We start from the raw sequence: 13,117 nt of genomic DNA on the forward strand, positions 1-13,117 counted from the left end.
GAGCTTTTCAGTCCATATGTGGTGTGAAAACCAGGTCTCCCCTCTCCCCCAGCTCTTCCCAGATAGCTCTGCAGTTACAGAATAACCCCAAGGATCTCATCCCCACTTGAGAGTGATACCTTTCTTTTCAATTCAGTTCAAAATCCACATCGAACCATTACTTAGGATTGCAATTAATGCGACCGTTGAGGTCAAAGGTCATATGTGTGTTTCTTTTGGGGAATTATATTTTGCTGGAGTTCATCAGAAGGTTGGATAGTGTAGGGAAGATGCGTTTATTAATGGGGAGTAGTTTAGCTGCTAGTTAATGAACAAAACTCTGTTCCTAAACAGAAGTACCATTTATGTTTTCAAAGTATAAGCTCTGTTCAGACACGGGAGGACACTAAGATATGCTTTCTGCGTTTTTAGAGAAGAGAACCACAGTGCTGGTCTTTTTTATATTATTGCAAAAAAAGAGTCCTTTCCTAAGGATTGCAAATACAGTTGGGTGAGCAAAGACCTCCTCTTCCTGAGCTCCTCTGGTTAAGATTTTCAGAGCATCTGCTTTTCCGAGTTTTATTTAGAACAGATTTGGCCAAACACTTTCTCGTTCTCTGACACTTGCAAGTTGTTATTTCAGAGCCCTAAGGTTCTTTTTTTTTCTTCCAAAGTACTCAATTTCACTTCATTACAAATATTGGTGAACTAATCTATTGTTTAATTTAAAAAAAAAACCTCACATGCAAATTGTACTGTTATCTTTCCCAGAAGGTATCCCCTCCACCCCCCTACCCCCCACCGCTGGGGTGTTGGTCTATTTCATCATTATTGGGCACCAGAAGCAACGAGAACCATTTATATATTTATTTTAAAAGCCTCTGTTGGGTATAAACTTGTCACGTAGAAACTTCAGCCTTTTGTTTTTTAAGTTCCCACTATTTTAAACAAAAGCCCCAGGAAGTGGCCGTGGAATTTCCAATAATTCTGTTTAACCCTTTGCCTATTTTCAAATCACAGTCTTTTTCTTAGGCTTTGGGGAGCGCAGACGGCTGGATGAGAATGTGAAAATTTCAACTTTAAACCCTCCGTGTGCACGCTGCTGGGTCTGCAGAGGCGTTTTAGCGTCCACCCCAGGAAGTGTACACAAGCCGCAGAATTTACAACTCATCACTGTCACAGGCGGATTAGAGTGTGAGCTAAAGAGTAAAACATTAGCCAGGGTCAGCGCACGGGGATCGCGGTTTGAGATCTACAAAGCAATCTGTACCCTGCGTGCACCGTGAAAAATAGAGTATTCTAGTAGCTGGCGGGGCTCGGGGTCAAAAAAATAGGCCCACACATACTAGTGCCCAGAATTTATTTAAAAAAATTTTTTTTTTTCAGGCTGTTCTGCATTTTGACTGAATTGTCATTTGCTTGTTTCCACTCCAGGGAAACATCTGGTTTCTGCCCCCAGTGTAGACAAACTGCTCTTATTCCGAAGCTGTCACCCATGAAAAGCATGGTTTGGGCTCGATGGGTTTGCTTATGAAAGGCTCGGGGTCCATCTCTACAGAAATAAACAGCGGTCAGTCGGTAGTAATTGGAAGTTTGCTCCCTGTTAGAAACCCCGGCTCAGAGGCGGCTTGGGCGAAGTGGCGAAAGCTGAAAGGATTAAATTTACTTTATAGAAAGCGTTTAGTGGTGGCGGATGTGGCCGGTGGAGCATGTTCCATTTAACCTTTGTGGAAATCCCTCAGCCAGCTTCTGTCGAGGTTCTGCCAATGCATTTAAAATGCCCAGCGCCGAGGGGCCGGAGATGGGTTTTGGAGGGGCCACACGGGAGAGAGCTCTGGGAGGAAGTCAGGGTCCTGAGGATTCTGCTCTCAGAACCAGGCCAAATTTCCCTGTGCACTTGGCAAAGGTGAGGTTACTGGGTGTTTTTATGTCTGTTCAGCACCAGCTACGTAATCCTTGGGACCCAGTGCAAATGAAACCGTGGGAGGCCTTGTTCAGAAGTGATTAAGAATTGGAAAAAAAAAAAAAAAAGGTTATTAGGAGTTGTAATAAATATGTTAGCAATTGGTCATCCACCCAAGGTTTGGGGGGTGGGGGCTGTGGGTACACAGGTCGCACTTCTGTTTCAGGGATATCTGGGCAGGGGAGGGAAAAGGAAACTTGGGAGGTATGACTGCTAGCTTCTCGGGGGGTGGGGGTGCGGGGGGGAGCCAGGGAAGATCACTGTGCTGTTTTATTTCCCATGTTTCTGTGTTAGGAAGACAGGGAGCTTTGCCCGGGGGCATCTGCATTTTCTAGTTTCTGTGAGAACGATGGTGGAAAACTCAGGACAGTGGTTACATTAAGATTGGAAATCGTGTTCTGGGTCCTTTCCACCACTGAAGGGCTTTCTGCCCTGAGTTAGTCCCAGCCACTGAGTGCTGGGCTCTTCACCGAACTCTGGGCCTCTCCCCTTCCCCCTCCTCCTCCCACCTCGCCAGGCCTTTCCCTCCACTCTGAGCCCCTGCACAGGGACAATTTACTCGGCTGAGCTGGGAAACCATAGATGTTGGAACATACGTACCAGTGCCTGCTTTCCCTCCTCGCCTCTTCCTGCTGCGTTTTCTCCTTTTCGTTCTTTTGGTTTTATTTGTTTCTCATTCAGACACACGCTAAACACCGGCCCCACATACAGGCCTGAACTGCCCATTTTCTGATCGCGAGTGTGACAGCAAGGGGCAAGGAAGTCGCATTCATGGTCAGGAGCCGCGTGGGAGCTCAGCAGAGTGGGAGGGCTGAGGGTCTCCCTTTGTTGAGGCTGCGAAGTCGAGGTTCACCCCCTCTCCACCCCCAAATACCAGCACGCTCCTGGGGCAACCTTGGTGAAGAAGCACAAGTGACCTCTTGATGGCGTGGCCCCCGTGGCTCCTGTGCCCACTATGGCCCCCGTGGCCCTCCTCCTGAGAGGGAGCGGGCTGTTGGCTGCCCGTCCCCCAGCAGGAGTGCCCGTCCCCCAGGAGGAGGGCCCGTCCCCCAGGAAGAGTGCCCATTTGCGGGTCGGCCTGCTGGGGTAGCACAGACTGCCCTGCAGCCCAGCGGATTAAAGGGGTTTTTGTTGAGGCAGAGCAGATGGACAGAGAGCGGCAGAGTTCACATTAACCTGTCATAAATCAGGATGCCCAGTAGGAAGGGAAAAATCTGGCAGGGGGTCAATGGGAGAAAAAGGGACATTTGTAATACTTTCAACAATAAAGATAAAAAAAAAAAAGAAATCTGAGCCTGGTCACTTCGACGTTTGAGCTAATTTAATTTATTATTTTTTCCTTATTAGAAAAGCACCTCATGCTTATTTTAAAAAAACCGATGTGAAGAATTTAAAAAGTGTGTGTGCCAGACAGAAAGATAAACCCCACGTCCCCAGAAAGAATTGCTGTCACCCCTTTCAGTCGAATCCTTCTGGTTTTGCCCTGTCTCCTGCTAACACACACACACACACACACCATTATTATTTAATAAGAATAACGTACTCTTTCACCTACATGTTGGAAGAAGGTGGGAACCAGGCCTCGAAGACCAGAACACCAGCGTGATAGTTTGGGTCAGGCCACCAGCATCAATTTGAGTAATAAAACCAAAGACAACGTGTAAATTTATGTTTGGGAAAGTTGGGGCAAGTCCAGGGAAGGAGAAGTGCATTGGCGAGGAGGGCCGGCCGAATTTCCGATCTTCCTTCCAGGAACGCCTCGGGGAGCTCCCCAGAAAGAACTGCGAGTCTGTGTGCGGTGGTCCTGTCGCCCCCTAGTGGTTCGAGGAGAACTGTTCGGGCAGGAAAAGAATTCTGCGCATTGGACCCTCTCTGGGCCCATTTCTAATGGTCTGTTTGGATCAATGGCTGTTCTTTAGCCCCCCTGTCAATATATTTACCAAAGCCCAAGACAGGATCAATGCCTGAGCCTAGTAGGTCTCCGGCACGTCGGGGCTCAGGTCATTGGACTGAATGTTAGCGCCGTGTTTTATGACAGTGGGACACTATGAAATGCTCACCTCGTGGGGTGAGAGACACATTCCTGGAGAGGCACTAAGGTGGGTTGGCCCTTCACCATCTGCGACGTGCTTTCTAGAAGTCATTAGTGTTCGTGGACAGTTCTTTTAGTGCCAGTTCTACTTACTATGACAAAATCTAATTAAATATAAAAATTAGCGAAAACCCAACCCAATGGAACCTAATACAGTTGTTTCAATAGAAATAATTGGAATGCTTTAAGTCTCCAAGGTGCTGACTTACTAAAAAGACACCAGAGGTGAAATATGTGAAATATTGTGAAAAATGGTAAAAATCTAGAGTTGTGCACTCAGATTATTCCTGTTAGTGTCTTTAAGTTATTTTCAGTGCTGAAGGAACAGAAGCTAGGAATCCTCATTGGTGTTGAATGAATGATGGAGTCATTATTACTCTTTCTTTCCTCTCTCTTGTGAGTTAAATGGGCTTGTTACAAGATGCCAATAACATAAAGATTTTATGGTGTTGCTCCCTCGTGCGAGAATTGGACCCGTCTGGACACAGGCCCTGACCAGCCAGTTCCACCTTCATCTCTCTGTTCCCTGCCTTCATGCCATGTTTTTGTACTTGCTAAAGGAGCACACATGTGTCCTACTCACGTGCTCTCTCACCTCTGTGCCTGCCTGCCTTCTACTGCGGGCAACCAGGATCCTTCGTCTGGTCAGTTCTGGCCTCACCTCTCCTGTGAAGCATTGGTCCGCACCTCTCTGCCCCCCACCCCTCCACTCATTATTTGATTCTCGCCTCCACTCGAAGGTGAGTTCCATGGATCCCCGCCCTACTGTCTGGCATACAGCAGGCGTCCAGTGCATGGTGCTGGAATGTTGATTGGATAGTCAGTGCCTTCTGTGTGCTGAGCACTGTTCTAGATCCTTCTTCAAAGGGGGACTTCCCCTCCTTCCTGGTCCCTCACTCAGCTCACTGACTCACTCCCATCATTTCACACACTGTTTTGCACCAGCAGCATCTGTCTGGCTGTCTTTCCTACCAGCTCATGGGTTAGTGAACTACAGCTGGTGGGCAAAGTCAGCCCACTGCCTTTTGTTTTATTACTAGAGGCCCGGTGCACAAAATTCATGCACTACACGGGGGGGTGGGGGAGGTTGCGGGGGGTCCCTCAGCCTGGCTTGCGCCCTCTTGCAGTCTGGGAGCCCTTGGGGGTGTCCTAAGCCGCGGTTGGACATCCTTAGCGCTGCCACAGAGGCGGGAGAGGCTCCTGCCACTGCTGCTGTGCTCGCCAGTCATGAGCCCGGCTTCTGGCTGAGCAGAGCTTCCCCTGTGGGGGTGCACTGACCACCAGGGGGCAGCTCCTGCATTGAGTGTCTGCCTCCTGGTGGTTAGTACGCGTCATAGCGACTGGTTGTTTCACTGTTCGGTTGATTTGCATATTAGCCTTTTATTATATAGGGTTTTTTTTGTATGGCTTGGGAGCTGAGGATGGTTTTTCACTTTGAAATATGAAATACAGACCAAAGACTATTAGCCTTTGGCAGGGAGACCGTGGTTGGGAGAATTGCAAACATTGTCTCTTGGCCAGGACACACCACACTATTTACTGTCTGGCCCTTTATGGCACACCCTTGCTGACTCCTGCCTGAGGCACGGTTTTAGGATATGGGGACCCACTTCAGTCTCTGAATTCCTAGGGTGCAGCACTCAATAGGAGTTTTTTGAGTTGAACTGAGCTCACTGTTTGTCATTCCTTCCTCTGGAGTCGGATGTGGATTTGAATACCTGTGAGACAAGGGATCTCTGAGCCTTTGTCCTCCTTTGAAGACGAGATTATCATGCCTTCTCCTGGTGGCTGCCCCGAGGAGTAAACAGAGCCATCCACATGCCAATACCTATTCAGTGTTTAGCACAGAATTAGCATTTAAAATTTTTTATTTTAATCCTCACCGAAGGATATGTTTTTTTAAATTGATTTTTAGAGAGTAAAGAAGGGAGAGAGAGAGAAACATCCACGTGAGAGAGAGATATCGATTGGTTGCCTCCTGTACACACCTGGACTGGGCATCGAACCCAAAACCTTTAGGTGTGCGGGATGATGCTCCAACCTACTGAGCCACCCGGCGAGGGCAGCGCAGAATCAGCGTTTAATGTTAGCTGTTCCTTTTTTGTTAAGATAAACATCCAGCAAAAGTAACCTGATCATAACCATATAAACCAAACTGTATAGCAGTTGCAAATTAAAAAAATAAAATAATTAGTCCTTTTCGGTTAGCTTCTTTCTTTTTGAAAATTAAGAGCTGCCCTTCTGCCCTTTTCTCTCTCTTCCCCATTCTGTGTGGGTTTTCTTTTTCTTTTTTCGTTTGAGGCTGAATGAGTTTCTTAAGGTGCGGACGGAGGAAAGTTTCCAAGGCACCATTAGGACAGAAGATGGTGTGGACACTTGAGGGGTGTGGGCACTTCCCAGAGCTCCGTCAGGGGGTAGTTTCTGGAGCCGTTTCTGCCCCAGGCGCACCTTTCCCAGGGGGGTAGGAGGTGATGCGGGGCGGGGGGCGGGGGCTCATCCTTCTGCTGTACGCATGGCTTTGAAGGCGCCGGGCACTCTGTAAAGACGCATGGAACTGGAACGAGTTCAGACGGGTGTGTCTTGGACCTGTTTCTTTGCAGGGACCGTGAAGGTGAAGAGTGCCAACATCCAAGTGGGAGACCTGATCATCGTCGAAAAGGTGAGGGGGTCTCAGCTGTGTGTGAAATGGGGAGTCCCTGCTCTCACATCACGATGCTGGCGTGCAGTCGGTGGCTCTGATTGAATGTACGCTGTTTGCAGTTCCATCCAGCAGCTCTGCTGGGGAGAAAAGTCTCTCTCTTTCCTGAGGGGCACCAAGTATTTTTTTAAGTTTACATGTGTCGGTTAGCTAGAAATCCTACACAAGTTTTGATTTCCTGTTTGATGTGTTCATTGTTCTTTTTGGGGTCTTTTTATTTATTTTTTTACTTACCATGAAGTCTTTCTTAGAAGTCTGTTAACTACATACACATTTTTGTCATTTACCTTTTGAGCAATTTTAGCTTGCATTTAAAATAATTAAATATATGTCTATATTTTATTGATTTTTAGAGGGGAAGGGGTAGGGAGAGAGAGAGAGAGAATCATCTATCGACTGCTTCCTGCAAGCCCCCTACTGGGGATCGAGCCTGCAAACCGGCCATGTGGCCTGACCAGGAATCGAACCGATAACTTTTTGGTTCACGGGACATTGCCCAACCAACTGAGCCGCATTGGCCAAGCCTTAGCTTGCATTTTTTGACCTAAACATCATGCTTTTCAATCATGTTATGGGGAGTAGAGGTTACTATGAGAACAGTAAAAAGGCAAAAAACACATTTTTAAAAATAGCACTGCTGATTTGCTCCTTACTTCAGCGGATACTCACATCTCTTACTGTGTTATTTGGAAGGCATTGGATTTTGAGGCTGGTTCTGGACAGTCTCGGGATAATATTTGCTTTGAAAGGAGTGTGTCTGGACTGGGTTCTGTAGGAAGTGAACTGTGCTCTTTTAAAAGGATTAAACCCAACAACTCCAAGTTGATTTGCGGGAAAGTGAAGCCCTTCTGTGCTGCTCTGCACAGTCATCTCTGTTCACAATTAAATGAGGCTGCTGTCGGCTTCTCGCTCTCCTTTTGAGAATGGCTTTTGTTCCTTCCTGTGACTTGACTTCCTTATTAGAATCCCACTGGAAGCCAAACCTCCAGCCGGGAAAGGGTAGAAGCGGAGAGCGTGAGCAGGGGGCACGTATCTTTCCTTTCAGCAGACAGCCTGGACTAAAGCCAGCGAGGGTCGCGGGCGTGAGGCTGGGGGTCCCTGGCTGGAATTTCGGGAGGTAATGGTTGGATTCGCCAGGAAGCTAGAAGCTCTCTTTTGGAGATGTGATTTCAACAGGGGATTAGGCACGTCACAGCAGCATGCAAGGGTTTTCAGATTCAGAACAAAATAAACCCTCCGTCTGTCTTGGACAAAGGCAGACACTGAAAAGACGCCATGGGTTTCGATGGCTGCCCTGCACCGAGGGGCGGGTGCGGGGGTGGGGGTGGGGGGGGGGCGGAAACCCACCCGGGATGGCCCACAGTAACAGCCCTTCTTTTCGTAACAGAACCAGCGGGTGCCTGCTGACATGATCTTCCTGAGGACATCAGAAAAGAACGGTAAACAGCTGGGATCGATTTGGAAAATAACCATTAACCTTTCAGTGGCAATTTGGCAAAGTAATCATTCGAAAATGTAACTGAAGTAGATGATCATCTTGGAGCCACGGAGGCGAATCCAAACAGCCCTTTTAATGGAGCAAACCTAAAACAATGTTTTCGGTGCTTGCAGGGCAATAGATTGTGATCATTACAAAGATACAGCTAGTTGGACCCCTGCTGAGTCTCCGCTGGTGAAGTCTCATATGTACACGCGCACACACACACACGCACACACATGCACACACATGCAGGCATGCTCGCACGTGCTGCTTCCCCTCCCCGGGCTGCGTGAGGCTCAGCTTCAGGCGTTGGCAGGAGGAGGAAGAGTGTCTGACAAACAGAAATTCCCTCTCTTCTGAGAAAATACCAGGAGGTGTGTGATGAGGCGGGCAGTGGGGCCGGGGAGAGAGGTAGGTGTCCCTTTGGGCCCTGAGTCACGAGTGGCGGGGCCAGGCCCACCCTTGCCCGTCAGTTTGTCTGTTGTTCCAGCCCATTGGGGCTGAGTACCGCTCCCCGCCTTTCCAAGCCCCTCTCACTGCGGGCTCCCCGCGTGGCTGCCACCGCCTGCCCGCCCCGCCCGTTGGCTCACGTCTCCTTTCTCTTTATTTTTGATATTTTAGCTGCTCTGAGGAAACAAGGCTGTTTCTCTCTGGCCTATCAGGCACAATCAGAGATCTTGGAACCCCCGAAAGATTCACACTTGTATTCCTTTGAGGTTCCTGCAGCCTATTTTATTACAAATTGAATAAAAGCACGGGTGAAATCTTACACTAATAATATATGAAGTAATGCAGAGAGGGGGGTGGAAGGCATGATGAAAGCAGCCTTCTTTTAAAAATTGTGGCTTTGTCCTCAAATCGGTTCTGTGTCCTGGTCCATGAGTGTTGGGGATTAGGTTCCCTGAAGGGCTCTCTCTTTCTAAAACACACCCCCCCCCCAAAAGATAGGAAGTTCCCAGGAGCCTTCGCTGCAGCGCCGGCGAGTTCCGCGCACTCTCTGTCTGATGAGAGACACGGCCGACCTATGGCTTGGACTTGCATGTCAGACCCACATACTCGCTCACACAGAGTGCGTGTCGGTGATTACGGCCGACCTACCTGGCGCTCTCGGCTTGGCATGGACCAGCGCTTTAGCTTTCACAGTCTGAGCTCGGTGCTGTTAGTGAGTGTCAGAGCCCGGACTTGAACCCAGGAGGTCTGGTTCCTGAGAAGGTGCTTGTAACCCCTGCCCAGAACAGACTAGAATGCTGGCTCTTTCAGGCCGCCTCCACGGCGGGGCTTCTGTCACCACTGAGTCCTGACAGTAAGCTTGGGAGGTGTGTGTTTCTTCCCGTTTTATGGCAAGGACACACCGAGGGTTAGCAAGGTGGAGAAGCTGGTGCCGGCTCCCACTGTGAGTGAGTGGGGGAGGGAGCATTTGCACCCAGATCTTTCAACCCTAGAGCTTAAGGAGGAAGTGGGAAACAGGGTATTTTCCTTCCCTTTTGGTGGTTGGCCATTTGTTGGCTGTTTTTACAAGGACCAGGGCGGGGGCTGCCCCGAGTGGCCACCAAAAGGCTTCGTGAGCTGCTGGTGAACAGAAGGCACCGGCTTCCTTCACAGGGTCTTGCTTCCTGCGGACGGACCAGCTGGACGGGGAGACGGACTGGAAGCTGCGGCTCCCGGTGGCCTGCACGCAGAGGCTCCCCACAGCCGCCGTGAGTAGCTCTCCCTGCAGAGGCACAAACAGCCACTGTCCCGGCAGAGCTCGCAAACTCGGGCGCCCTCCGGGCCAGGCAGGGGTGTCAGAGGTGAAGTGGCTGGTGGAGTGTTTTGGGGCCCTGGGAGCCTTGAGTGCCGGTTGGTTCCACGTACCGTGGCCACGCGAAATGCAGACTCGGCATGTGGGATGGAGCTCTTCTGAGGGGAGCGCAGAACCTTAGGAAACCGTGACTGGGACCGAGTGTAAAAGTAAAGGTAGGCCAAGCATGTCTTCCTCTGCTCAGAACTCCGGAGGCTTCTCAGCTCTGAGAACCCGTCCCACAGGCCTCGCTGGCACCTTTCAGCCCCGTGTCATCCGTACACTCTCTGCGGAGGCCCTGACTCGGCTTCGGGCCCTCCCCTCTCCCCACAGTGCAGCCACACTGACCTCCCCGTCAGGCATGCGTCTGCCTCCCAGCATCTGTCCTGGCCGTGTCTCCACCGGAACAGTCAGACCCTGTTGTCTGCTGGCTGGGCACCTGCATCGTATCCTTAGGTCTTGTACACCCGTCTCCTAACGGAGAGGCGTTTTCTGGCCACCTTCTCCCTGCATTCCCACGCCACTCACTTCAAGGCGGTATCTTTGAGAGTAGGGTTCTGCCCGGTATATTCACTGCTGATTTCCTGGTGCATGGAACAGCATTTAGAACAGTGCATGGAACAGTGTATGCTCAGTGTGTGGAACAGCATCTAGAACAGTGCATGGAACAGCATAAAGCAGTGATGGCGAACCTATGACACGTGTGTCAGAGGTGACACGCAAACTCATTTTTTTGGTTGATTTTTCTTTGTTAAATGGCATTTAAATATATAAAATAAATATCAAAAATATAAGTCTTTGTTTTACTATGGTTGCAAATATCAAAAAATTTCTATATGTGACACAGACCAGAGTTAAGTTAGGGTTTTTCAAAATGCTGACATGCCGAGCTCAAAAGGTTCGCCATCACTGGCGTATAGGCAGTGCGTGGAGGAGGGTGTAGAACAGTGCATGGAACAGTGTATGCCCAGTGTGTGGAACAGCATTTAGAACAGTGTGGAGTAGCACATGGACTCTCTCTAAGAAGGTGTGGTCTCAGTAGTTGTAACCAACAGGTGCTCAAAGCTTCCCAGGACCCTGTAGTTCCCTATATCACACCACGATTTGTAGAGTGAGGGAGGGAGAAGGTAGCCAAAGTGTAAGTTTAAACACAAGTCACACAGGTTGGAAGTGGCCTGTGGACTAGGTTACAAAATCACAGAATGTAATTCAAATGCCTGGAGACTGGCATAGGCCCCGTGCGTGGTCTGAAAGGGTTAAGCTGCACACGTCAGCTTTTCCTGGGTTGGCGGTCATATCGGTTGATGCCATGCCTTTTCTCGCCCTGTAAGGAAGGAAGAAGTTATGTGTCTCTGTGGAGTTAGCATAACAGTAAGCGTGCCCATGGTACATATGATTGTTCATTGCCAAGAACACGTGAAATGGTGCTGCTGTTATTACTGCTTTTTAAAGCAGGAATTCTAGAGCCGAGAGTCTCTAACTGGCCGGGAGCCCCTGGGAATCTGTAGAAGGCGCCATTGCGCCCCTGAGAGGGTCTGGTCTGATAGGGAGCTCTGACTTTATCCGTATGGCGTGTTCTACCTTCTGGTAAAGTTTCTGCAAAGAAAGGTTCTGACCCTCAGAATGATTGAAGGACTCCCCTTAAGAGCGAGTCAGGAGCCTGGAGTCGTGAAGACACCTAAATGTGTGGAAGGTTTGCCCTTTCCCCACCTGCCCCATCATCTCAGGGCCTGTTTGCTTTAGAAAAAGAGCGGCTGCCTCCCTGTGGAACTCTCTCTGATCATAAGCCGCCTTTTTCTAACTCCAAATGTCACCTCTGTCGCGCAGGATCTTCTTCAGATTCGATCGTATATCTACGCGGAAGAGCCGAGCATCGACATCCACAATTTTGTGGGAACATTTACCAGGGTACGTAGCTCAGTCTTAGAGTCTTAGAGTGTGGATTCTCGATGGGAGCCCGCAGACACGCGTCTGAGGGTCTTTGTCAGGAAGTATCTCTATGGGGGTGGGAGGGGGAGGAGAGGGGAGATGGGATGGAAAGGGGAGGGGGCGGGGGTTGGGCTGGGAGGGGGATTCCCTTAGGGAGGCACCGCCTGACCCCTGACACATTGTCTCTCAGTAGGGGCCACACAACTGCAGGTTCTTCAGCCTCTGAACAGCTGGGACTGCCTGACAGTTTTGCCACGCGTTGTTCTAATTCATGTTAACAAGATGCTCAAGTTACTCTTCTCCCTCTGATGGGACGACATCCTCTATTGTTTAGATAAGCCCTGCCTGCCATTGTTATATATATATATTTTTAATCCTCACCCAAAGATATGTTTATTTATTTTTTTAATTTTGGAGAGAGAGAGGAAGGTAGAGAGACAAATCTCAATGAGAGAGAGAAACATCGATTGGTTGCCTCCCATAGGCACCCAGACTGGGAAGTGAACGCCCACCACCTTGTGGTGTATGGGATGATGCTCCAGTTGACTGAGCCACCTGGCCAGGACCACTGTTGTTTACATATATTTGGTTAATCCTCCCCCAAGGATATTTTCCTATTGATTTTTAGAGAGAGTGGAAGGGACGGGGAGAGACAGAGAGATAGAAACATCGATGCGAGAGAGAGAGAGAGAGAGAGAGAGAGACATTGATTGGTTACGTGCACCTCCCCCCCCCCCCCACTACCACCGTAGGCACCCTGACTGGAGCTGGGGATCAAGCATGCAACTGAGGAACTTGCCTTTGTCTGGATTTGAACCCAGAACCCTTCAGTCTGAGGGGTTCTATCCACTGATGCTCTATCCACTGAGCAAAACTGGCCAGGGCAGTTATACTTAAAAAAAAAAAGTTTTTATTGATTTCAGAGAAGTAAGGGAGAGGGAGAGAGAGAGAGAAACATCAATGATGCGAGGGAATCATTGATTGGCTGCCTCCTGCACACCCCGCACCGGGAATTGGGCCGAAACCTGAGCACGTGCCCTGACCGGGAATCAGGTTGATAACACACTGGCCGGGCTGGGCAGTTATACTTTTTAAGCCACTTCTCAACTCTTCGGAATAGAAATTAAATTTGGATTTAAGTTACTTTAGGAATCTGGGACAGGAGGGTTATAGACCCCAAATTAAACTGTTGGTGT

At 49.3% G+C, this 13,117-nt stretch overlaps 1 protein-coding gene across 3 annotated transcripts in view; it reads left to right on the forward strand.

Moving 5' to 3' along the window:
* ATP9A (ATPase phospholipid transporting 9A (putative)) overlaps positions 1–13,117 on the forward strand; it is a 116,331-nt gene that overhangs the window by 45,619 nt on the left and 57,595 nt on the right. For all 3 annotated transcript variants that reach the window (XM_070419755.1, XM_070419756.1, XM_070419757.1), the window contains exons 5-8: positions 6,635–6,693; positions 8,120–8,171; positions 9,815–9,909; positions 11,820–11,900. In XM_070419755.1, coding sequence (XP_070275856.1) covers positions 6,635–6,693; positions 8,120–8,171; positions 9,815–9,909; positions 11,820–11,900 — 287 coding nt within the window. The remainder of the gene's footprint in view (positions 1–6,634; positions 6,694–8,119; positions 8,172–9,814; positions 9,910–11,819; positions 11,901–13,117) is intronic.

This window comes from Myotis yumanensis, unplaced genomic scaffold (genome assembly GCF_028538775.1).
Source record: "Myotis yumanensis isolate MYYU_CA2020_CCGP unplaced genomic scaffold, mMyoYum1.0.hap1 SCAF_7, whole genome shotgun sequence".
In the NCBI taxonomy this organism is placed as follows: domain Eukaryota; kingdom Metazoa; phylum Chordata; class Mammalia; order Chiroptera; family Vespertilionidae; genus Myotis; species Myotis yumanensis.